Below are 24,671 nucleotides of genomic sequence, written 5' to 3'. Positions count from 1 at the left end.
CACAGTGACTCCCCACAGCCTCCAGGCACAGTGACTCCCCACAGCCTCCAGGCACAGTGACTCCCCACAGCCCACAGCCTCCATGCACAGTGGCTCCCCACAGCCTCCAGGCACAGTGACTCCCCACAGCCTCCAGGCACAGTGACTCCCCACAGCCTCCAGGCACAGTGACTCCCCACAGCCTCCAGGCACAGTGTCTCCCCACAGCCTCCAGGCACAGTGACTCCCCACAGCCTCCAGGCACAGTGACTCCCCACAGCCTCCAGGCACAGTGACTCCCCACAGCCTCCAGGCACAGTGACTCCCCACAGCCTCCAGGCACAGTGACTCCCCACAGCCTCCAGGCACAGTGACTCCCCACAGCCCACAGGCACAGTGACTCCCCACAGCCTCCAGGCACAGTGACTCCCCACAGCCCACAGCCTCCAGGCACAGTGACTCCCCACAGCCTCCAGGCACAGTGACTCCCCACAGCCTCCAGGCACAGTGACTCCCTACAGCCTCCAGGCACAGTGACTCCCCACAGCCCACAGCCTCCAGGCACAGTGACTCCCCACAGCCCACAGCCTCCAGGCACAGTGACTCCCCACAGCCTCCAGGCACAGTGACTCCCCACAGCCTCCAGGCACAGTGACTCCCCACAGCCTCCAGGCACAGTGACTCCCCACAGCCTCCAGGCACAGTGACTCCCCACAGCCTCCAGGCACAGTGACTCCCCACAGCCCACAGCCTCCAGGCACAGTGACTCCCCACAGCCTCCAGGCACAGTGACTCCCCACAGCCCACAGCCTCCAGTCAAATCAAATCAAATGTTATTTGTCACATGCGTCAAATACAACCTTACAGTGAAATGCTTACTTACAAGCCCTTTACCAACAATGCAGTTTTAAGAAAATAGAGTTATGGAAATATTTACAGAGTGTTTTAGAGCATGTTACTATATATCTGTGAATACATTCATGAAATGGATAATGGATTAAACTGTTTACCCATTTAATAATCAGACCTTCATACAAACTTGCTGTGCTTTATTCTTGACGCACAATCAAACATGCTGCTATATGTTGCTATATGCTGCCAGCACGGCCACAAGCCAGTCACTCTGGGAGGTCTAAGTGGCCCGCGGCAATTTACCGCTATCTAGACTACACGAGCCGTCAGTCAGATTTCAATAAAGTGTCTCTCTCTCCCTCTTCATCTCTCTGGCTCGCTCTTGTTTCAACATTTTACTGTTTGTTCCTTACTTCTAACTTTGGTTGTTTTGCTGAGAAGAGTGACTTTTGATGCATTATGCCCTGCTTAACAGGTGCTGAACACTGAGTACTGATGTAATATAGTGTTTGTGGTGTACTAAAATCTGTCTGTCTGTCTGTCTGTCTGTCTGTCTGTCTGTCTGTCTGTCTGTCTGTCTGTCTGTCTGTCTGTCGCTGTCTGTCTGTCTGTCTGTCTGTCTGTCTGTCTGTCTCCCCCTGTGTGTGTAGGAAGGAGCAGAGTGTTCTATCTCCAGTTAACTGCTGGAACCTGTTGTTGAGTCAGGTGAAGAGGGACAGCCGAGACCATGCTACCCTGTCTGACCTCTACCTCAACAACATCATACCGCGCTTCGCCCAGGTCAGCGAGGACTCCGGACGACTCTTCAAAAAGGTAACGCACACGGGAGTGCACATGCACGTCAAACATATATACATACCACAACACACACCACAGCCACACATACCACAACACACACCACAGCCACACATACCACAACACACACCACAGCCACACATACCACAACACACACCACAGCCACACATACCACAACACACACCACAGCCACACATACCACAACACACACCACAGCCACACATACCACAACACACACCACAGCCACACATACCACAACACACACCACAGCCACACATACCACAACACACACCACAGCCACACATACCACAACACACACCACAGCCACACATACCACAACACACACCACAGCCACACATACCACAACACACACCACAGCCACACATACCACAACACACACCACAGCCACACATACCACAACACACACCACAGCCACACATACCACAACACACACCACAGCCACACATACCACAACACACACCACAGCCACACATACCACAACACACACCACAGCCACACATACCACAACACACACCACAGCCACACATACCACAACACACACCACAGCCACACATACCACATCACACACCACAGCCACACATACCATAACACACACCACAGCCACACATACCATAACACACACCACAGCCACACATACCATAACACACACCACAGCCACACATAACATAACACACACCACAGCCACACATACCACAACACACACCACAGCCACACATACCACAACACACACCACAGCCACACATACCATAACACACACCACAGCCACACATACCATAACACACACCACAGCCACACATACCATAACACACACCACAGCCACACATACCACAACACACACCACAGCCACACATACCACAACACACACCACAGCCACACATACCATGACACACACCACAGCCACACATAACACAACACACACCACAGCCACACATACCACAACACACACCACACACACCACAACGCACACCACAGCCACACATACCATAACACACACCACACATACCATAACACACACCACAGCCACACATACCATAACACACACCACACATACCACAACACACACCACAGCCACACATACCATAACACACACCACACATACCATAACACACACCACAGCCACACATACCATAACACACACCACAGCCACACATACCATAGCACACACCACAGCCACACACACCACAACACACACCACAGCCACACATACCACAACACACACCACAGCCACACATACCATGACACACACCACAGCCACACATAACACAACACACACCACAGCCACACATACCATAACACACACCACACACACCACAACGCACACCACAGCCACACATACCATAACACACACCACACATACCATAACACACACCACAGCCACACATACCATAACACACACCACAGCCACACATACCATAACACACACCACAGCCACACATACCATAACACACACCACAGCCACACACACCACAACACACACCACAGCCACACATACCACAACACACACCACAGCCACACATACCATAACACACACCACAGCCACACATACCATAACACACACCACAGCCACACATACCATAACACACACCACAGCCACACACACCACAACACACACCACAGCCACACATACCACAACACACACCACAGCCACACATACCATAACACACACCACAGCCACACATACCATAACACACACCACAGCCACACACACCACAACACACCTGTGGTCTAACGTGGCTTAACGGTCTAGGCCACTGCCTCATGGGTTCCACTCACTGCTATGTCAGCACTATCTCTCTCTCTCTCTGTCGCTCTCTCTGTCTCTCTCTCTGTCGCTCTCTCTGTCTCTCTCTCTGTCTGTCTCTGTCTCTCTCTCTCTCTCTCTGTCTCTCTCTCTGTCTCTCTCTCTGTCTTTCTCTGTATCTGAGCCACAGCTTCCCTGTGGCTCTGTTGGTAGAGCATGGTGTTTGTAATGCCAGCATGGTGTGTGCAATGCCAGGGTTGTGGGTTTGATTCCCACGGGGGGCCAGTACAAAAAAATATAATGTATGGAATGTATGCATTCACCACTGTAAGTCACTCTGGATAAGAGCATCTGCTAAAAATTACTAAATGTAAATGTATCTCTGTCTCTCTCTGTCCCAAAAACAAACACCTCTGACAGTTTACCCACCATTATCTCCCTCCCTGGGAGATTCTCAGTTTGTTTTGTTAACTCCTCGCCTCCTTTTGGGCGGCAGGTAGCTTAGCCGTTAGGGCGTTGGGCCAGTAACTAAACAGTCACTAGTTTGAATTCCCCTAGCCGGCAAGGTGAAAACTCTGCCGATGTGCCTGTGATCGCTGTTGATAACGGCAGACCCTGGCTGGGACCCCACTCAGGGGGAGTAGGGATATGCAGAAACACATTTCCAATTCGCACCTACACTATGTATTAATACACACTTGTACATTTGTGAAGTAGGACAAATATAAGCACCCAACAAATTATCATTTTTATTTTGAAAAAGGTCAAAGGTAATCGAGGAGAGGAAATGTGGAAACAAATGCGCTTGTATGAAATGAGACTCTCCAGGCATATGACGAATCCCCAAATATATGTTTAAATTGGTCAAAATGTATTTTGTTAGTTGTGGCACACATTTAGATAAAATGACAAGTAGCATAACGTTTTAAACGTGTGAATGCTTTTCTTCTCTGACAAAACAAGAGCTGATTCAAAGAGGGGTGTGGCAGATGTTAAAACTCTTCTGTGAAGGAGGGAAGAACACTCTTCCGTTCTCCTACTAACGATTTACACTCTCAACCACTCCACCACTTATCGGCTTCCGGGTCACAGAGGAGTCTAGGAGAGGATCTCTCTCTCACCCTCCCTGCCTCCCTGTCTCCCCCTCCCCATTAGCCCTGTATTTGGGATGTTGATATGACAGTTGAGGTCTCAAGGCCACTCTTATCCAAACATCCCTCCAAACTCTTCCCACCTTTCACCTCTCTGTCGGTGTGTGTGAGGGAGTGTTTCTGAATGTCTCAGTACAGATAAACCTATGGGATTACTCATCTCCAACCTTTCTTCTTTAAGAGAGATAGCTAGTTCTGTCCCAAATAGCACCATGCCCCCTATGTAGTGCACTACTTCAGACCAGGGCCTATCAGAAGAAGCACACTACATAGGGAATAGGGTGCCATTTGGAACACGGCCCTAGAGAGCTAGGTAACTCCAGAGAGAAAGAGATGACTCAAGTAGGGATTCAATATTTCAGGAACTTTCCCCAAATTCCCAGGTTTTCCAGAAATCCTGGCTGGAGGATTATTCACCTGCTGATTCCAGGGATCTTCCAACCGGGTTCTCTGGAAAATCTTGGTCATTTGGGAAAGATACCAGAATTTTGCAACCTTACTCAAGAGATTCCAGTTTATTCTGACCCTCTACTGTTAATTGTAACTGTTCTCTATGGTTGTATGATCTCTGTCATGGTCAGGGGTCGGTTCAGCATCTCTGTCATGGTCAGGGGTCGGTTCAGCATCTCTGTCATGGTCAGGGGTCGGTTCAGCATCTCTGTCATGGTCAGGGGTCGGTTCAGCATCTCTGTCATGGTCAGGGGTCGGTTCAGCATCTCTGTCATGGTCATGGGTGTCGGTCCAGCATCTCTGTCATGGTCAGGGGTCGGTTCAGCATCTCTGTCATGGTCAGGGGTGTCTGTTCAGCATCTCTGTCATGGTCAGGGGTCGGTTCAGCATCTCTGTCATGGTCAGGGGTGTCTGTTCAGCATCTCTGTCATGGTCAGGGGTCGGTTCAGCATCTCTGTCATGGTCAGGGGTCGGTTCAGCATCTCTGTCATGGTCAGGGGTGTCGGTCCAGCATCTCTGTCATGGTCAGGGGTCGGTTCAGCATCTCTGTCATGGTCAGGGGTCGGTTCAGCATCTCTGTCATGGTCAGGGGTCGGTTCAGCATCTCTGTCATGGTCAGGGGTGTCGGTTCAGCATCTCTGTCATGGTCAGGGGTGTCGGTCCAGCATCTCTGTCATAGTCAGGGGTGTCGGTCCAGCATCTCTGTCATGGTCAGGGGTGTCGGTTCAGCATCTCTGTCATGGTCAGGGGTGTCTGTTCAGCATCTCTGTCATGGTCAGGGGTCGGTTCAGCATCTCTGTCATGGTCAGGGGTGTCTGTTCAGCATCTCTGTCATGGTCAGGGGTCGGTTCAGCATCTCTGTCATGGTCAGGGGTGTCGGTTCAGCATCTCTGTCATGGTCAGGGGTGTCGGTTCAGCATCTCTGTCATGGTCAGGGGTCGGTTCAGCATCTCTGGGTTTGACTGAGAGGACAGGAGTGAGTCAATCTGGACTGTCTCGTCAAAACATTAATTATCAATCTGATGATAGCTTCGGTTTGAACTCCACACACACAGAATGGTGTGTTCATCAGCAAAACTACAATGGCTAATTAACTAGATAATTAGTTCAATTAAAACATTTCCAGTCAGTGGCATGAGCCAGAGGCTACAAGTCTAAAGCACTCATACACACACTCATACTTGCTCACACACGAGCACGCACACACACACAGTCACGTGCACACACACAGTGGGGCTGTGGTAAGTAGTGCAGAATGATGTGATGTGCTGCTCAGTGTGTGTGATGTTGTCCGAGGAGGCTGCACATCTGTGTTCCATTCAGAGAGAAAGAGAGAGAGAGAGACAGAGAGAGGGAGAGAGAAAACAGGGAGGGAGAGAGAGAGACAGAGAGAGAGATAGGGAGACAGAGAGAGAGAGAGCGAGACAGGGAGCGAGAGGGAGATAGAAAACAGAGAGGGAGAGAGGCAGAGACAGAGAGAGAGAGTGTGACAGAGAGAGAGGGAGACAGATATAGAGAGAGAAAACAGAGAGAGAGAGAGACAGAGAGAAAACACAGAGAGAGAGAGAGACAGAGAGAGAGAGAGAGAGAGAGAGAGAGAAACAGAAAGAGAATATTTAGTGCACTAATGAGGGGGAATGTTCCTAACGGTCCAAATGGACCTGTGGTGAGGTGAGGTGTGGTGAGGTGAGGTGAGGTGTGGTGAGGTGTGGTGAGGTGAGGTGAGGTGTGGTGAGGTGTGGTGAGGTGTGGTGTGGTGAGATGAGGTGTGGTGTGGTGAGGTGAGGTGAAGTGTGGTGGGTGAAGCGAGGTGTGGTGGCTGAGGCGAGATGAGGTGTGGGGAGGTGAGCTGAGGTGTGGTGAGGTGTGGTGAGGTGTGGTGAGTGGTGGTGAGTTGAGGTGTGGTGTGGGTGAGGTGAGGTGTGGTGTGGTGAGGTGAGGCGAGGTGTGGTGGGTGAGGCGAGATGAGGTGTGGGGAGGTGAGCTGAGGTGTGGTGAGGTGTGGTGAGATGAGGTGTGGTGAGGTGTGGTGAGGTGAGGCGAGGCGAGGTGCGGTGAGGCGTGGTGAGATGTGGTGAGGTGTGGTGAGGTGAGTTGTGGTGAGGTGAGGTGAGGCGAGGCGAGGCGTGGTGAGATGAGGTGTGGTGAGGTGTGGTGAGGTGTGGTGAGATGAGGTGTAGTGAGCTGAGGTGTGGTGAAGGTGAGGTGTGGTGAGGTGTGGTGTGGTGAGGTGTGGTGAGGTGAGGTGTGGTGAGGTGTGATGAGTTGTGGTGAGGTGAGATGTGGTGAGGTGTGGTGAGGTGAGGTGAGGCGAGGCGAGGTGTGGTGAGGTGTGGTGTGGTGAGGCGTGGTGAGGTGTGGTGAGATGAGGTGTGGTGAGGTGTGGTGTGGTGAGGTGAGGTGTGAAACAGCTGTAGAGAACCTCTATTGTATGATATCTTCCTCTCTCCATAGGTATTTTCACGTTAGGCTTAGGTTTATTTCAACATCTCGGTACATATGCAGAAACATCAAATATGTTGTCATACAATATAAAACACAAATAAAAAGATGTGATTAGGTTAACTATATCGACAGTGCATCAACCATAAGTCATAAACAACAAATTGGCATACCAGTTTCCCCATACCAGTTTCTCCATACCAGTTTCTCCATACCAGTTTCTCCATACCAGTTTCTCCATACCAGTTTCTCCATACCAGTTTCTCCATACCAGTTTCCCCATACCAGTTTCTCCATACCAGTTTCTCCATACCAGTTTCTCCATACCAGTTTCTCCATACCAGTTTCTCTATACCAGTTTCTCCATACCAGTTTCTCCATACCAGTTTCTCCATACCAGTTTCTCCATACCAGTTTCTCCATACCAGTTTCTCCATACCAGTTTCCCCATACCAGTTTCTCCATACCAGTTTCTCTATACCAGTTTCTCCATACCAGTTTCTCCATACCAGTTTCTCTATACCAGTTTCTCCATACCAGTTTCTCCATACCAGTTTCTCCATACCAGTTTCTCCAAGGTGGAAGACAGACTGCGTAGAAGGATACTAGAGGGTCAGAGGTCATGTCTTGTGTCTGATGGATGGGCGTGTTCTGGCGTGGCGGATTGCTTTTTGATTGACTACAGTTTGGTTGTATATAGCTGATAGGAGTGGAACCTGGTGTGGTAGCCCATCCGTGATACGGACCGAAGAGTTGTGTGTTCTGAGATGCCCCTCAACCCCCCCACCCCTCACCTCTTGTCTGTGCATGCACACACACACACACACACTCACACACACACACACCGCCCACGGCTGCAATTTCCCAATCAGGAGTGAAGGCCTAGAGTTAGAAGTCTCACCTGGAAAGCCCAGAAGTTTTCCATCCAACACAGATAGAGGAGAGCAGAAAGAGCATTTCCCTCAGTCAGTTTCCCAGAATAGCCCACGACTGAAGTATGGAGTCTGGTATGGAGCTTTCTCTCTGTAGAATCATTTGTCACCTGCAGTCTGTGCTTATGATGATGTGTGGAGCTACCACCCTCATCTACCATCTTCTCTTCCTTCTCTTTAACTCCTTTATTCATTCACCTCTCTTCCCTTATCCATCCCCTCCTCTATTTCTTCTCCTCTCTTCCCTCTCTCCATCCCCTCCTGTATTCCTCCTTTCTTCCCTCTCTCCATCCCCTCCTGTAGTCCTCCTCTCGTCCCTCTCTCCTATCCTCCTGTATTCATTCTCCTCTCTACAAAACCTCTCCCCCCAACTGTATTCCCCCTCCGTCACATGATTTATAATGTAGCCTAGGTTTCAAACCCCAAATCCATCAGGTAACAAACACACACACATCATCATGTATCTGATCTGACAGCCCTCCTGACAGCCCTCACCCCAGATAACATGGTCCTGATGGATGTATAGAGGAAAGAGTGGATTGGATGGATGGATGGCGCCGGAGGCTGCCGTTTTACCGTCTCCTAACCAACCGTTTTGGTATTTTTTGGGGGGATTGTTTGTAACTTATTTTGTACATAATGTTTCTGCTTCCGTCTCTTATGACAGAAAAGAGCTTCTGGACATCAGAACAGCGATTACTCACCTCGAACTGGACAAATAATTTTTTCTTCAAATGAGTTCAACATGAAGGATATACTGCTTTCTTGAGACCAGGCCCAAATCCCCATCATTCGCGTGAAGAGAAGATGGAGAAAATGGGAGCGGAGGTTGGGGTGCCTTACGAGAATTCGGAGGCGAGTGTGTAAACCACCACTAACATCAGTACTATTGGCCAACGTAATGACAATTACAACAATACTGAATGAACACTTATTTTAACTTAATATAATACATAAATACTATCAATTTAGCCTCAAATAAATAATGAAACATGTTCAATTTGGTTTAAATAATGCAAAAACAAAGTGTTGGAGAAGAAAGTAAAAGTGCAATATGTGCCATGTAAAAAAAGCTAACGTTTAAGTTCCTTGCTCAGAACATGAGAACATATGAAAGCTGGTGGTTCCTTTTAACATGACTCTTCAATATTCCCAGGTAAGAAGTTTTAGGTTGTAGTTATTATAGGACTATTTCTCTCTATACGATTTGTATTTCATATACCTTTGACTATTGGATGTTCTTATAGGCACTTTGGTATAGCCAGTGTAACAGTATAGCTTCCGTCCCTCTCCTCGCTCCTACCTGGGCTTGAACCAGGAACACATCGACAACAGCCACCCTCGAAGCAGCGTTACCCATGTAGAGCAAGGGGAACAACCACTCCCATGTCTCAGAGAGAGTGACATTTGAAACGCTATTAGCGCGCACCCGCTAACTAGCTAGCCATTTCACATGGGTTACACCAGCCTAATCTCGGGGGTTGATAGGCTTGAAGTCATAAACAGCGCAATGCTTGAAGAATTGTGAAGAGCTGCTGGCAAAACGCACGAAGGTGCTGTTTGAATGAATGCTTACGAGCCTGCTGCTGCCTACCATCGCTCAGTCAGACTGCTCTATCAAATATCAAATCATAGATTTAATTATAACATAATAACACACAGAAATAGGAGCCTTTGGTCATTAATATGGTCGAATCCGGAAACTATCATTTCGAAAACTAAACGTTTATTATTTCAGTGAAATACGGAACCGTTCCGAATTTTATCTAACGGGTGGCATCCCTAAGTCTAAATATTCCTGTTACATTGCACAACCTTCAATGTTATGTCATAGTCTTCCCTGTGGCTCAGTTGGTAGAGCATGGTGTGTGCAACGCCAAGGATGTGGGTTTGTTTCCCACGGGGGGCCAGGTCAAAAAAAAAAAATGCATGAAATGAAATGTATGCATTCACTACTGAAAGTCGCTCTGGATAAGAATGACTAAAATGTAAAAATGTCATAATTATGTACAATTCTGGCAAATTAATTACATCCTTTGTTAGGAATAAATGGACTTCACACAGTTTGCAATGAGCCAGGCGGCCCAAACTGCTGTATATACCCTGACTGCTTGCACGGAACGCAAGAGAAGTGACACAAATTCATTTTAGCAGGCAATATTAACTAAATATGCAGGTTTAAAAATATATACTTGTGTATTGATTTTAAAGAAAGGCATTGATGTTTATGGTTAGGTACATTGTTGCAACGACAGTACTTTTTTCGCAAATGCGCTTGTTAAATCATCACCCGTTTGTCGAAGTAGGCTGTGATTCGATGAGAAATTAACAGGCACTGCATCGATTATATGCAATGCAGGACACGTTAGATAAACTAGTAATATCATCAACCATGTGTAGTTAACTAGTGATTATGTTAAGATTGATCGTTTTTTATAAGATAGGTTTAATGCTAGCTAGCAACTTACCTTGGCTTCTTGCTGCCCTGCCGTGCAATGTAAGGCAGGTGGTTAGAGCGTTGGACTAGTAACCGGAAGGTTGCAAAAATGAATCCCCGAATCCCCCCTGAACAAGGCAGTTAACCCCCGTTCCTAGGCCGTCATTGAAAATAAGAATGTGTTTTTAATCTGACTTGCCTAGTTAAATAAAGGTGTACAAAATAATAATAATAAAAAAAATTGGCAAATCGGTGGCCAAAAATACTGATTACCGATTGTTATGAAAACTTGAAATTGGCCCTAATTAATCGGCCATTCCGATTAATCGGTCGACCTCTATCATCCATACACCAATTGGCTTAATCATGTATTTACTAACTAACTAAATAATCACAGAAATGCATAAACAAAAAAACAGTAGCTATTGGTTACCAACAATGATAGGGAAGATTCCCTAGTGGGCTGAACTGATATGACGGCTTGGTGGACAAAGGAAAGGGGGTGTGGACTGAGAGAGAGCGGGAAAGACAAAATGGATTCATTACAGTCTGTAATCATATACATTGAAATGCTAATCCTTCTCACATGAACGGCCGCTCATTCGAGAGTCATTGTTGTCTTCTCTGTTGGAATCCGGTCCGTCTGCTGGAGAGTTCATCCGAGTCTCTCTCTCTCTTTTGGTTTCCCTGAAGATCAGTTTTTCGTGGTTATAATGGATACTTCAGAGTACCATTCAGAAATGTTCTCATAGAATAGATGTTTCGGCGGTTGTCTGTATTCGCGTCCCAGGTTTACATAATTTCTTGCTGCAGACTAGTAATTAGTATCTAAGATTTGCTCTTATTCTGTAGGGATTGATAGTCTCAGAGTTTAACCATTTTCAGCCGGGTAGCCAATGCTCCACGTGGTATGGTAAGGAATTCAATAACTATTCACAATCACAGCTCATGCTGTGGGTTTGCTTAGCCTGACGAGGATTTCCTCAGGAGGGGGTTTTATTCGTAACAATAGGAAAGGTCTGTTCCATGATGCCAGATCATGTCTGTGCTCACGGGGGCGGGCCAATGACTTAGTTAAACTTTAAAGGGAATACAATACTCTCACATTAAATGTTTAACGTCACATTACATCATTTCACAAATAGTTTCATCTTTACTCATTCATTTTATACATTAATTAGATGCAAACCCCATAATTGAGAAATGTACACATTCAGAGATATAGTTATGTGTGTTTCCTGTCCTCTGAGGTCACGAAATGAAACACACTCAACATAACTGACCCTTAAGTGTCCACTGACCCTTCCCACATTCTCACAAGTGGACATCTAGGTTCATTTTCCCATTTTAAGGATTTAGGAGTTCGGCCACGTGAAATACTTTGTTCACTCTGTGGTCTCTCTCTCTCTGCATGAAAAGGGGAAGAGCGTCTCCGCCAGGAATTTATAACCTGAGATAACAGAACCTGTGTGTAGGAGAGCGTGAGAGAGGGGGAAGCCACGATCTACACCCAGAAACTGCCACATCATGACACAATGATGGGGTGCAAAGAACTGAACTAAATAGTGTGTGATAATGACATACAGGTGTGTGAACAGGTGATCAGAATTCAGGTGATTGGGATCTAAAGAGTGAGCAGCGTTCAGGGGATCTACGTGTCTGAGAGTGTGAGCTGGAAAGTGAGCAGCGTTCAGGGGATCTACGTGTCTGAGAGTGTGAGCTGGAAAGTGAGCAGCGTTCAGGGGATCTACTTGTCTGAGAGTGTGAGCTGGAAAGTGAGCAGCGTTCAGGGGATCTACGTGTCTGAGAGTGTGAGCTGGAAAGTGAGCAGCGTTCAGGGGATCTACGTGTCTGAGAGTGTGAGCTGGAAAGTGAGCAGCGTTCAGGGGATCTACGTGTCTGAGAGTGTGAGCTAGAAAGTGAGCAGCGTTCAGAGGATCTACGTGTCTGAGAGTGTGAGCTAGAAAGTGAGCAGCGTTCAGGGGATCTACGTGTCTGAGAGTGTGAGCTGGAAAGTGAGCAGCGTTCAGAGGATCTACGTGTCTGAGAGTGTGAGCTAGAAAGTGAGCAGCGTTCAGAGGATCTACGTGTCTGAGAGTGTGAGCTGGAAAGTGAGCAGCGTTCAGGGGATCTACGTGTCTGAGAGTGTGAGCTGGAAGCAGACGTTACACTTACATGTATAACTTAACCTAACCTGTACCCCTGCACATTGACTCGGTACCGGTACCCCCTGTATATAGCCTCATTATTGTTATTTTATTGTGTTACTTTTTATTTTATTTTATTTTTGACTTTAGTTTACTCTATTTCTTGAACTGCGTTGTTGGTTAAGGGCTTGTATGTAAGAATTTCACGATAAGGTCTATCTATAGCTGTTGTATTTGGCGCATGTGACAAATACAATTTGATTTGATGGATGGATGGATGGATTGAAAGATGGATGACAGTGAGGGGCTGGATGGATTTTAAGTGGATTTATCTTGTTAATGATGAGGTTATGTCTATCATTACAGAGGATGGACATATTTTCTGTGTCTCTGTCTCTGCAGAGTAAGGAGGTTGGTGTCCAGCTTCAGGAGGATCTGATGAAGGTTCTGAACGAGCTCTACGCGGTAAGACTGACTCGTCACACACACACACACACACACACACACACACACACACACACACACTTTTCACCACAATGACACTGGTGTTGTATGTGTAGGCGAGTCAACATAGCCGTTTGATAGTCACCATGTGTTTTAACTGTGGTTGTGGAGGAGGACATATTCCCAGGGAGATTCCCTGCTGGGAGGGAGGTTGTTCTCTGTTTAGGGGCAGCAGAGGAACCACATAACTATGTCAAGATCAGTAGCAGCAGACTAATAGTGTAATTACAAGGTGAGACACTCCACTAGACAGAAATAGACCGGCACACACACAGTATGGAGAGAGGACTGGGCTCAATGCCTGCCTCAGTACTCCACAGAGTCTGACAGACAGAATGTGTTCGGTTCTGTGCAGATAATCATATCTATACATCACTTCAACTCCTGAACACCTCAGCTTTAAAGCGGCAATCAGCAGTTGAAACAATAACAAAAACCAGGCCTCTGTTTAAGTTAAAAGCTGAAGGACGGGGCAGGAGAAATGTAACCACTCTCAGATTAATGGACAGAGCTATGGATGCAAGGACTGACTATCCATGATATCAACATATAGCTTTAACCATGTTTTAACACTATATAGTGTTGGTTTACATTTACTTTATTGACCAACATTGTAGTAAAACAATCTTATATTTTGGGTTCTGGTGGGGTGCGACAGTTGAACTAAGCTCATGAGGCATTTATAAGTTACATTCTTCAGGAATCAATGGGTACATATCATTCATTTATAAGTTACATTCTTCATGAATCAATGGGTACATATCATTCATTTATAAGTTACATTCTTCATGAATCAATGGGTACATATCATTCATTTACAAGTTACATTCTTCATGAATCAATGGGTACATATCATTCATTTATAAGTTACATTCTTTTAGAATCAATGGGTACATATCATTCATTTATAAGTTACATTCTTCATGAATCAATGGGTACATATCATTCATTTATAAGTTACATTCTTCATGAATCAATGGGTACATATCATTCATTTATAAGTTACATTCTTCATGAATCAATGGGTACATATCATTCATTTATAAGTTACATTCTTCATGAATCAATGGGTACATATCATTCATTTATAAGTTACATTCTTTATGAATCAATGGGTACATATCATTCATTTATAAGTCACATTCTTCAAGAGTCAATGGGTACATATCATTCATTTATAAGTTACATTCTTCATGAATCAATGGGTACATATCATTCATTTATAAGTTACATTCTTCATGAATCAATGGGTACATATAATTCATTTATAAGTTACATTCTTCATGAATCAATGGGTACATATCATTCATTTATAAGTTACATTCTCCATGAATCAATGGGTACATATCATTCATTTATAAGTTATATTCTTCATGAATCAATGGGTACATATCATTCATTTACAAGTCCAAAAATGAATGGAGCAACTGCAGATTGCCCCTTTAAGTGATCCTTGTTCAAGAGATTAGTGAATCTGAATCTGAGCCTTGCTTAGCTCTGGCCACACACACACACACACACACCCTTGTGAAGCAGCAGTCTGATAGTTTAAAGAGGGAAACTCATGGGGTTGTCCGCCCATTTTTCCCTTTTAAGTGGTCAGTGTTAGTGCTGACACTGACACACGTGTGTGGCATTCCCTGGCAGAACTGTGTGTGTGTGTGAGAGACACAGAGACAGAGACAAAGTGAAAAAAAGTGTGTGTCTGTATGTATGCACGTCAGGGTTTCCGTTAGGAAAATGTGGCGCCTGACATTTCACCTGCAGCATTTTAATTTACCGGACATTTGACCAACAGCATTTTAATTTACCGGACATTTGACCGACAGCATTTTAATTTACCGGACATTTGACCGGCAGCATTTTAATTTACTGGACATTTGATAAACTTACTGAACCATATGTGTTGGGTGTGTAAGCTGATTAGGGCGTTCACCCACGGTGCTCAGAATGACAGAAATCACATTTAGATGATGGTAATTCATATTAACAGAACATGCAATTAGAGGATGCAACAATATGCGGTATACTATAAGGTGCACTATATCTAAGGAAGTCTTGAGCTATTGCTCGCCAGAAGTTGAGTATACCATAATAAGCTGTAGACCACACTACCTACCGAGAGAGTTCTCATCTGTGTTTTTCGTAGCTGTTTACATACCACCTCAGTCAGAGGCTGGCACTAAGACAGCATTGAATGAGCTGTATTCCGCCATAAGCAAACAAGAAAAAGCTCACACAGAGGCGGCGCTCCTAATTGCCGGGGACTTTAATGCAGGGAAACTTAAATCAGTTTTACCAAATTTCTATCAGCATGTTAATTGTGCAACCAGAGGGAAAAGAACTCTGGACCACACAGAGATGCATACAAAGCTCTCTCTCGCCCTCCATTTGGCAAATCTGACCATAATTCTATCCTCCTGATTCCTGCTTATTAGCAAAAACTAAAGCGGGAAGCACCAGTGACTAGATCAATAAAAAAGTGGTCAGATGAAGCAGATGCTTATCTACATGACTGTTTTGTTAGCACAGACTGAAATATGTTCCAGGATTCCTCCAATGGCATTGAGGAGTACACCACATCTGTCATTGGCTTCATCAATAAGTGCAGCGATGACGTCGTCCCCACAGTGACCGTACATACATATCCCAACCAGAAGCCATGGATTTCTGGCAACATCCGCACTGAGCTAAAGGTTAGAGCTGCCGCTTTCAAGGAGCTGGACTTAACCCGGAAGCTTATAAGAAATCATGCTATGCCCTCCGACGAACCATCAAAAAGGCAAAACATCAATACAGGACTAAGATCGAGTCATACTACACGGGCTCTGACGCTAGTGGGATGTGGCAGGGCTTGCAAACCATTACAGACTTCAAAGGGAAGCACAGCCGAGAGCTGCCCAGTGACACGAGCCTACCAGACGAGCTAAACTACTTCTATGCTTGCTTCGAGGCAAATAACACTGAAACATGCATGAGAGCACCAGCTGTACCGGAAGACTGTGTGATTACACTCTCCGCAGCCGATGTGAGTAAACAGGTAAATATTCACAAAGCCGCAGGGCCAGACAGATTACCAGGACATGTACTGTGAGCATGCGCTGACCAACTGGCAAGTGTCTTCACTGACATTTTTAACCTCTCCCTGTCTGAGTCTGTAAAACCAACATGTTTTAAGCAGACCACCATAGTGCCTGTGCCCAAGAACACTAAGGTAACCTGCCTAAATGACTACCGACCCGTAGCACTCACATCTGTAGCCATGTAGTGCTTTGAAAGGTTGGTCATGGCTTATATCAACACCATCATCCCAGAAACCCTAGACCCACTCCAATTTGCATACCGCCCCAACAGATCCACAGATGATGCAATCTCTATTGCACTCCACACTGCCCTTTCCCACCTGGACAAAAGGAACACCTATGTGAGAATGCTATTCATTGACTACAGCTCAGTGTTCAACACCATAGTGCCATCAAAGCTCATCACTAAGCTAAGGACCCTGGGACTAAACACCTCCCTCTGCAACTGGATCCTGGACTTCCTGACGGGCCGCCCCCAGGTGGTAAGAGTAGGTAACAACACATCCGCCACACTGATCCTCAACACAGGGGCCCCTCGGGGGTGCTTGCTCAGCCCCCTCGTGTACTACCTGTTCACTCATGACTGCACGGCAAGGCACGACTCCAACACCATCATTAAGTTTGCCGATGACACAACAGTGGTAGGCCTGATCACCGACAACAACGAGACAGCCTATAGGGAGGAGGTCAGAGACCTGGCCATGTGGTGCCAGGACAACAACCTCTCCCTCAACGTGATCAAGACAAGGAGATGATTGTCGACTACAGGAAAAGAGGACCAAGCACACCCCCATTCTCATCGACGTGGCTGCAGTGGAGCAGGTTGAGAGCTTCAAGTTCCTTGGTGTCCACATCACCACTCTCTGTTGTCATCTATGCGTGGTCATTTTGATAACTCTACCTACATGTACATACTACCTCAACTGGCCGGTGCCTCCACACATTGACTCTGTACCGCCCCCCCCCCCCCCCTGTATATATTGATAGATATTTATTGTAGCTGCTCTTTAATTACTTTTATCTTTTATTCTTATCCGTATTTTTTTTTGAAGCTGCACTGTTGGTTAGGGGCTCGTAAGTAAGCATTTCACTGTAAGATCTACACCTGTTGTATTCGGCGCATGTGACTAATACAATTTGATTTGATACTTCTTAACGAATTGTGATGTTGAAGATGTTAGACTAACTGTCCAGATTTACATTTCCTCAGCCAACAAGACGAGTAACAAACAGCAAAATCACTAACCTATGTCAATCTACTATCTCCCATAGTAGGACAATTTACCTATTCTATTAGTCAGCTTTTTAATTTATGAATTTGATTTATTTCACCATTATTTAACAAGGTAGGCTGGTTGAGAACAAGTTCTCATTTGCAACTGCGACCTGGCCAAGATTAAGTAAAGCAGTTCGACACATAGAACAACACAGAGTTACACATGGAATAAACAAACATACAATCAATAATACAGTAGAAAAATTGATATACAGCATGTGCAAATGAGGTAGGATAAGAGAGGTAAAGGCAATAAATAGGCCATGGTGGCGAAGTAAATACAGTATAGCAAATAAACACTGGAATGGTAGATGTGCAGAAGATGAATGTGCAAGTAGAGATACCGGGGTGCAATGGAGCAAGATAAATAAATAAATACAGTATGGGGATAAGGTAGATTGGATGGGCTATTTACAGATGAGCTATGTACAGGTGCAGTGATCTGTGAGCTGCTCTGACAGCTGGATCTTAAAGCTAGTGAGGGAGATATGAGTCTCCAGCTTCAGAGATTTTTGCAGTTCGTTCCAGTCATTAGCAGCAGAGAACTGGAAGCAGATGCGGCCAAAGGAGGAATTGGCTTTGGGGGTGACCAGTGAGATATACCTGCTTGAGCGCGTGCTACGGGTGGGTGCTGCTATGGTGACCAGTGAGCTGAGATAAGGTGGGGCTTTACCTAGCAGAGACTTGTAGATGACCTGGAGCCAGTGGGTTTGGCGACGAGTATGAAGCGAGGGCCAACGAGAGCATACAGGTCGCAGTGGTGGGTAGTATATATGGGGCTTTGGTGACAAAACGGATGGCACTGTGATAGACTGCATCCAATTTGTTGAGTAGAGTGTTGGAGGCTATTTTGTAAATGACATCGCCAAAGTCGAAGATCAGTAGGATGGTCAGTTTTACGAGGGTATGTAAGTCAGAACCGTTCAGAGTAGTGATGCTGGACTGGCGGGCAGGTGCAGGCAGTGATCGGTTGAAGAGCATGCATTTAGTTTTACTTGCATTTAAGAGCAGTTGGAGGCCACGGAAGGAGAGTTGTATGGCATTAAAGCTCATCTGGAGGTTAGTTAACACAGTGTCCAAAGAAGGGCCAGAGGTATACAGAATGGTGTCGTCTGCGTAGACGTGGATCAAAGAATCACCAGCAGCGAGAGCGACATTATTGATGTATACAGAGAAGAGAGTCAGCCTGAGAATTGAACCCTGTGGCACACCCATAGAGACTGCCAGAGGTCTGGACAACAGGCCCTCCGATTTGACATACTGAACTCTATCAGAGAAGTAGTTGGTGAACCAGGCGAGGCAATCATTTGAGAAACCAAGGCTGTTGAGTCTGCCAATAAGAATATTGTGATTGACAGAGTTGAAAGCCTTAGCCAGGTCGATGAATACGGCTGCACAGTAATGTCTCTTATCGATGGCGGTTATGATATCGTTTAGGACCTTGAGCATGGCTGAGGTGCACCCATGACCAGCTCTGAAACCAGATTGCATAGTGGAGAAGGTACGGTGAAATTCGAAATGGTCGGTAATCTGTTTGTTAACTTGGCTTTCAAAGACCTTAGAAAGGCAGGGTAGAATAGATATAGGTCTATAGCAGTTTGGGTCTAGAGTGTCTCCCCATTTGAAGAGGGGGATGACCGAGGCAGCTTTCCAATCTATGGGAATCTCAGACGATACGAAAGAGAGGTTGAACAGGCTAGTAATAGGGGTTGCACCAATTTCGGCAGATCATTTTAGAAAGAGAGGGTTCAGATTGTCTAGCCCGGCTGATTTGTATTGGTCCAGATTTTGCACCTCTTTCAGAACATCAGCTGTCTGGATTTGGGTGAAGGAGAAGTGGGGGAGGTTTGGGTGAGTTGCTGTGGGAGAGCGCAGGGCTGTTGACCGGGGTAGGGGTAGCCAGGTGGAAAGCATGGCCAGCCGTAGAGAAATGCTTATTGAAATTCTCAATTATAGTGGATTTATCGGTGGTAACAGTTTCCTAGCCTCAGAGCAGTGGGCAGCTGGGAGGAGGTGCTCTTATTCTCCATGGACTTTACAGTGTCCCAGAACATTTTTTTGAGTTTGTGCTACAGGATGCAAATTTCTGCTTGAAAAAGCTAGCCTTAGCTTTCCTAACTGCCTGTGTATATTTGTTCCTAACTTCCCTGAAAAGTTGCATATCACGGGGGCTATTCGATGCTAATGCAGAACGCCACAGGATGTTTTTGTGCTGGTCAAGGGCAGTCAGGTCTGGAGTGAACCAAGGACAGTATCTGTTCTTAGTTCTACATTTTTTGAATGGGGCATGCTTATTTAAGATGGTGAGGAAGGCACTTTTAAAGAATAACCAGGCATCCTCTACTGAGGGGATGAGGTCAATATCCTTCCAGGATACCCGGGCCAGGTCAATTAGAAAGGCCTGCTCGCTGAAGTGTTTTAGGGAGCATTTGACAGTGATGAGGGGTGGTTGTTTGACCGCAGACCCATTACGGATGCAGGCAATGAGGCAGTGGTCACTGAGATCTTGGTTGAAAACAGCAGAGGTGTATTTGGAGGGAGAGTTAGTTAAGATGATATCTATGAGGGTGCCCGTGTTTACGGCTTTGTGGTTGTACCTGGTGGGTTCATTGATCATTTGTGTGAGATTGGGAGCATCAAGCTTAGATTGTCGAGAAAGAAGTAGCCTATTCCAAACAGACTGTCATACCAGGGCTACATTAAAAAAAAGTTAAAAAGCAATGAGTCTGATGCAACAGATCAGAACATTTATTTTAAAATGTTGATAAACTCTTATTTCTTCCCATTGTAAGCGTAGCGAGGTGTACAAGGCAGGAGGCTACGTGAGAATGTTTGTTCCATAACGCAGTTACTGCTGCTCTTTAATTACTTCTTACTTTTATTTCTTATTATTTTATTATTATTTTGACAGATAAAATTTGATTTGATTTGGATTAGCAGGTAAAGACCATTGTCAAAAGGACACCACACATGCAGCAGTGTCATGCGACAGAGATGGAAATAACCATTAGAAAGTTGAAGAGGGGAGATATAATATTGAACAACTATTATGGGCTACTAATATGAGTAGGATTGGTCTGATATGATCTGATTTTGTATAGGCTACTTTGAAGCAAGGTAAGACATGCCTCATAATATGTATTAAAACGTTCAGGGTTTCAAACAATTAAGTATGTTTTCAAAATGTATACTGCCTCCAGCTCATTACAAAGTGGTGTGTGACGTGCTGATGAAGCCTGCCTGATGAAGACTGCCTGATGAAGACTGTTTGAGATGCTTTAGCAGCAGCTGTCACGCTGTCTGACAGATTTTACACTCAAAGATTCTGTATCTGTATTCTGTACGCGTGTGAAAAATAAGGTCAATGTCAAAGGTGTTCAATCCACAGACTCATGTATGTAACAAATATACTGTACAAACGCGCCAATTTAATTCCACTAAATTATGAACGATAAGCATGACCTGTTAAATATATTTCCATCGATTGGTATTTCCATCAATGAATAGACTAAAAATAATTATTTCGCTATGTGATTTTTTCTTCCTCTCCGGGACAATTGGCCAGCGGCAATTTTATTAATCGTCTTTTTAAAATGATCTGTCTAAATACGGCTATTACCGCACATGCATGTGTGTGTGGAATTCCCTGTCAGCCAGTGGTATGCCTGCGCACCAGGCCTCTCATTCCTAACAATCCACTGTCCAGCGGTGTGACAGTGTATGACACACACACCCTTGAGAAGCACGGCTGGACAGTGTATGACACACACACCCTTGAGAAGCACGGCTGGACAGTGTATCACACACACACACACAGACACATACACAACCCTCTTTCTCGCTCTCTCTCTCTCACTGCTCCTCCTGTCCCCCTGTGTAGGTGATGAAGACATACCACATGTACAACACAGACAGTATCAACTCTGAGAACAAACTGAAGGATGCAGAGAAACAGGAGGAGAAGCAGATGGGGCGCTCTGGTCGACAGGACGACAGACAGACTCCCAGGTCACCTGACACACTGGCCAGCATCAAGACGGAGGAGAAACATGTCCGACGCTCCTCAGTCAAGAAGATAGAGAAGATGAAGGAGAAGGTAGTGTGTGTGTGTGTGTGTGTGTGTGTGTGTGTGTGGTGTGTGTGTGTGTGTGTGTGTGTGTGTGTGTGTGTGTGTGTGTGTGTGTGTGTGTGTGTGTGTGTACAGGGACAAGAATATGAGAGCAGCCCTGTCTGAGGAATGAGACCCTGAGACCTGTACTGACAGATTGACTGATGATGCAGGTCACACAGCACAGTCCATTATAGTGTGTGTGCATATACAGTTGAAGTCGGATGTTTACATACACCTTAGCCAAATACATTTAAACTCAGTTTTTCACAATTCCTGACATTTAATCCTAGTAAAAATTCCCTGTCTTAGGTCAGTTAGGATCACCACTTTATTTTAAGAATGTGAAATGTCAGAATAATAGAGAGATTGATTTATTTCAGCTTTTATTTATTTCATCACATTCCCAGTGGGTCAGAAGTTTACATACACTCAATTAGTATTTGGTAGCATTACCTTTAAAATTTCTAACTTGGGTCAAACGTTTCGGGTAGCCTTCCACAAGCTTCCCACAATAAGTTGGGTGAATTTTGGCCCATTCCTCCTGACAGAGCTGATGTAACTGAGTCAGGTTTGTAGGCCTCCTTGCTTTCTATAGGATTGAGGTCAGGGCTTTGTGATGGCCACTCCAATACCTTGACTTTGTTGTCCTTAAGCCATTTTGCCACGACTTTGGAAGTATGCTTGGTGTCGTTGTCCATTTGGAAGACACATTTGCGACCAAGCTTTAACTTCCTGACTGATGTCTTGAGATGTTGCTTCAATATATCCTCAGCATTTTCCTCCCTCATGAAGCCATCTATTTTGTGAAGTGCACCAGTCCCTCCTGCAGCAAAGCACCCCCACAACATGATGCTGCCACCCTCGTGCTTCACGGTTGGGATGGTGTTCTGCGGCTTGCAAGCCTCCCCCTTTTTCCTCCAAACATAACGATGGTCATTATGGCCAAACAGTTTCATCAGACCGGAGGACATTTCTCCAAAAAGTACGATCTTTGTCTCCATGTGCAGTTGCAAACCGTAGTCTGGCTTTTTTATGGCGGTTTTGGAGCAGTGGCTTCTTTCTTGCTGAGCGGCCTTTCAGGTTATGTCGATATAGGACTTGTTTTACTGTGGATATAGATACTTTTGTACCTGTTTCCTCCAGCATCTTCACAAGGTCATTTGCTGTTGTTCTGGGATTGATTTGCACTTTTCGCACCAAAGTACGTTCATCTCATCTCTTCCTTCCTGAGAGGTATGACAGCTGGGTGGTCCCATGGTGTTTATACTTGCGTACTATTGTTTGTACAGATGAACGTGGTACCTTCAGGTGTTTGGAAATTGCTCCCAAGGATGAACCAGACTTGTGGAGGTCTACAATGTTTTTTCTGAGGTCTTGGCTGATTTCTTTTGATTTCCCCATGATGTCAAGCAAAGAGGCAATGAGTTTGAAGGTAGGCCTTGAAATACATCCACAGGTACACCTCCAATTGACTCAAATGATGTCAATTAGCCTATCAGAAGCTTCTAAAGCCATGACATCATTTTCTGGAATTTTCCAAGCTGTTTAAAGGCACAGTCAACTTAGTGTATGTAAACTCCTGACCCACTGGAATTGTGATACAGTGAATCATAAGTGAAATAATCTGTCTGTAAACAGTTGTTGGTAAAATTACTCGTGTCATGCTCAAAGTAGATGTCCTAACCGGCTTGCCAAAACTATAGATTGTTAACAAGAAATTTGTGGAGCGGTTGAAAAATGAGTTTTAATGACTCCAACCTAAGTGTATGTTAACTTCCAACTTCAACTGTACCTGCATGTGTATGCCTGCATGTGTGTGTTGTTCATGAATGATGTATGAGGTTGTAACTGGCTTAAAGCTCTAGCCATGTTCTACTACAGTGGGGGCTCTGTCAGAGAGACAAGACCCTACCACTGGCCTTACGATTATCTACCAGTATAGACCATGTTCTCTCTCAATCCTGTTATCTCTCTTTCCCACTCTCACTCCCCCTCTCTCTCTTCCTCTCTCTTTCTCCCTCTTTCTCCTCTCACTCCCTCTCTCTTTCTCCCTCTATCTCCTCTTTATGTCCTGTCTTTCTCCCTCTCTCCTCTCACTCTCCCTCTCTCGTTCTTTCTCTCTGTCTCTCTCTCGTTCTCCCCCTCTCTCTCTCGTTCTCTTTCACCCTCCCTCTCTCTCTCTGTGTCCCTCTCAGAGGCAGGCTAAGTACACAGAGAACAAGCTGAAAGCAATCAAGGCGAGGAATGAGTACCTGCTGGCTCTGGAGGCTACGAACAGCTGTGTCTTCAAATACTACATCCACGACCTGTCTGATATCATCGACGTGAGTACACACACACACACACACACACACACACACACACACACACACACACACACACACACACACACACACACACACACACACACACACACACACACACACACACACACACACACACACACACACACACACACACACACAACCTGTTGGACATGGTAAAAATAAATACATACTCCAGCAGTCTTTCTGGGGCCAGAGAACAACTGATTATGTAGTCCCACATCCATCTCACCCCACCACCTCTCCCTGCAGCACGTAGACCTGTCAGCCTTAACTCAACTTAACAAGGCCTACTACAAGCAGAGCAGGGCTCTCCCCTCATCCCCCATCATCCTTACTCCCCCTCATCCCTTCTTTCACACTGACAGGACTCTCCCTCTCTACACCCTCCTCCCTCATCCTTCTCTTCCTCCCTCTCTCCCCTGA

General features: G+C 45.6%; 1 protein-coding gene across 1 annotated transcript in view; it reads left to right on the top strand.

The window, feature by feature from the left end:
• Positions 1-24,671, top strand: part of LOC106565713 (SLIT-ROBO Rho GTPase-activating protein 2) — a 213,665-nt gene that overhangs the window by 127,794 nt on the left and 61,200 nt on the right. Inside the window, 4 exon segments of the mRNA XM_082959388.1 lie at positions 1,482-1,644; positions 13,350-13,412; positions 21,691-21,906; positions 24,117-24,245. Of these exon segments, the coding sequence (XP_082815514.1) occupies positions 1,482-1,644; positions 13,350-13,412; positions 21,691-21,906; positions 24,117-24,245 (571 nt within the window).

This window comes from Salmo salar, chromosome 12 (assembly GCF_965601325.2).
Source record: "Salmo salar chromosome 12, fSalSal1, whole genome shotgun sequence".
Lineage (NCBI taxonomy): Eukaryota > Metazoa > Chordata > Actinopteri > Salmoniformes > Salmonidae > Salmo > Salmo salar.
Note: the sequence above shows the minus strand (reverse complement) of the source record. Positions and strands in the feature narration are given on the sequence as shown.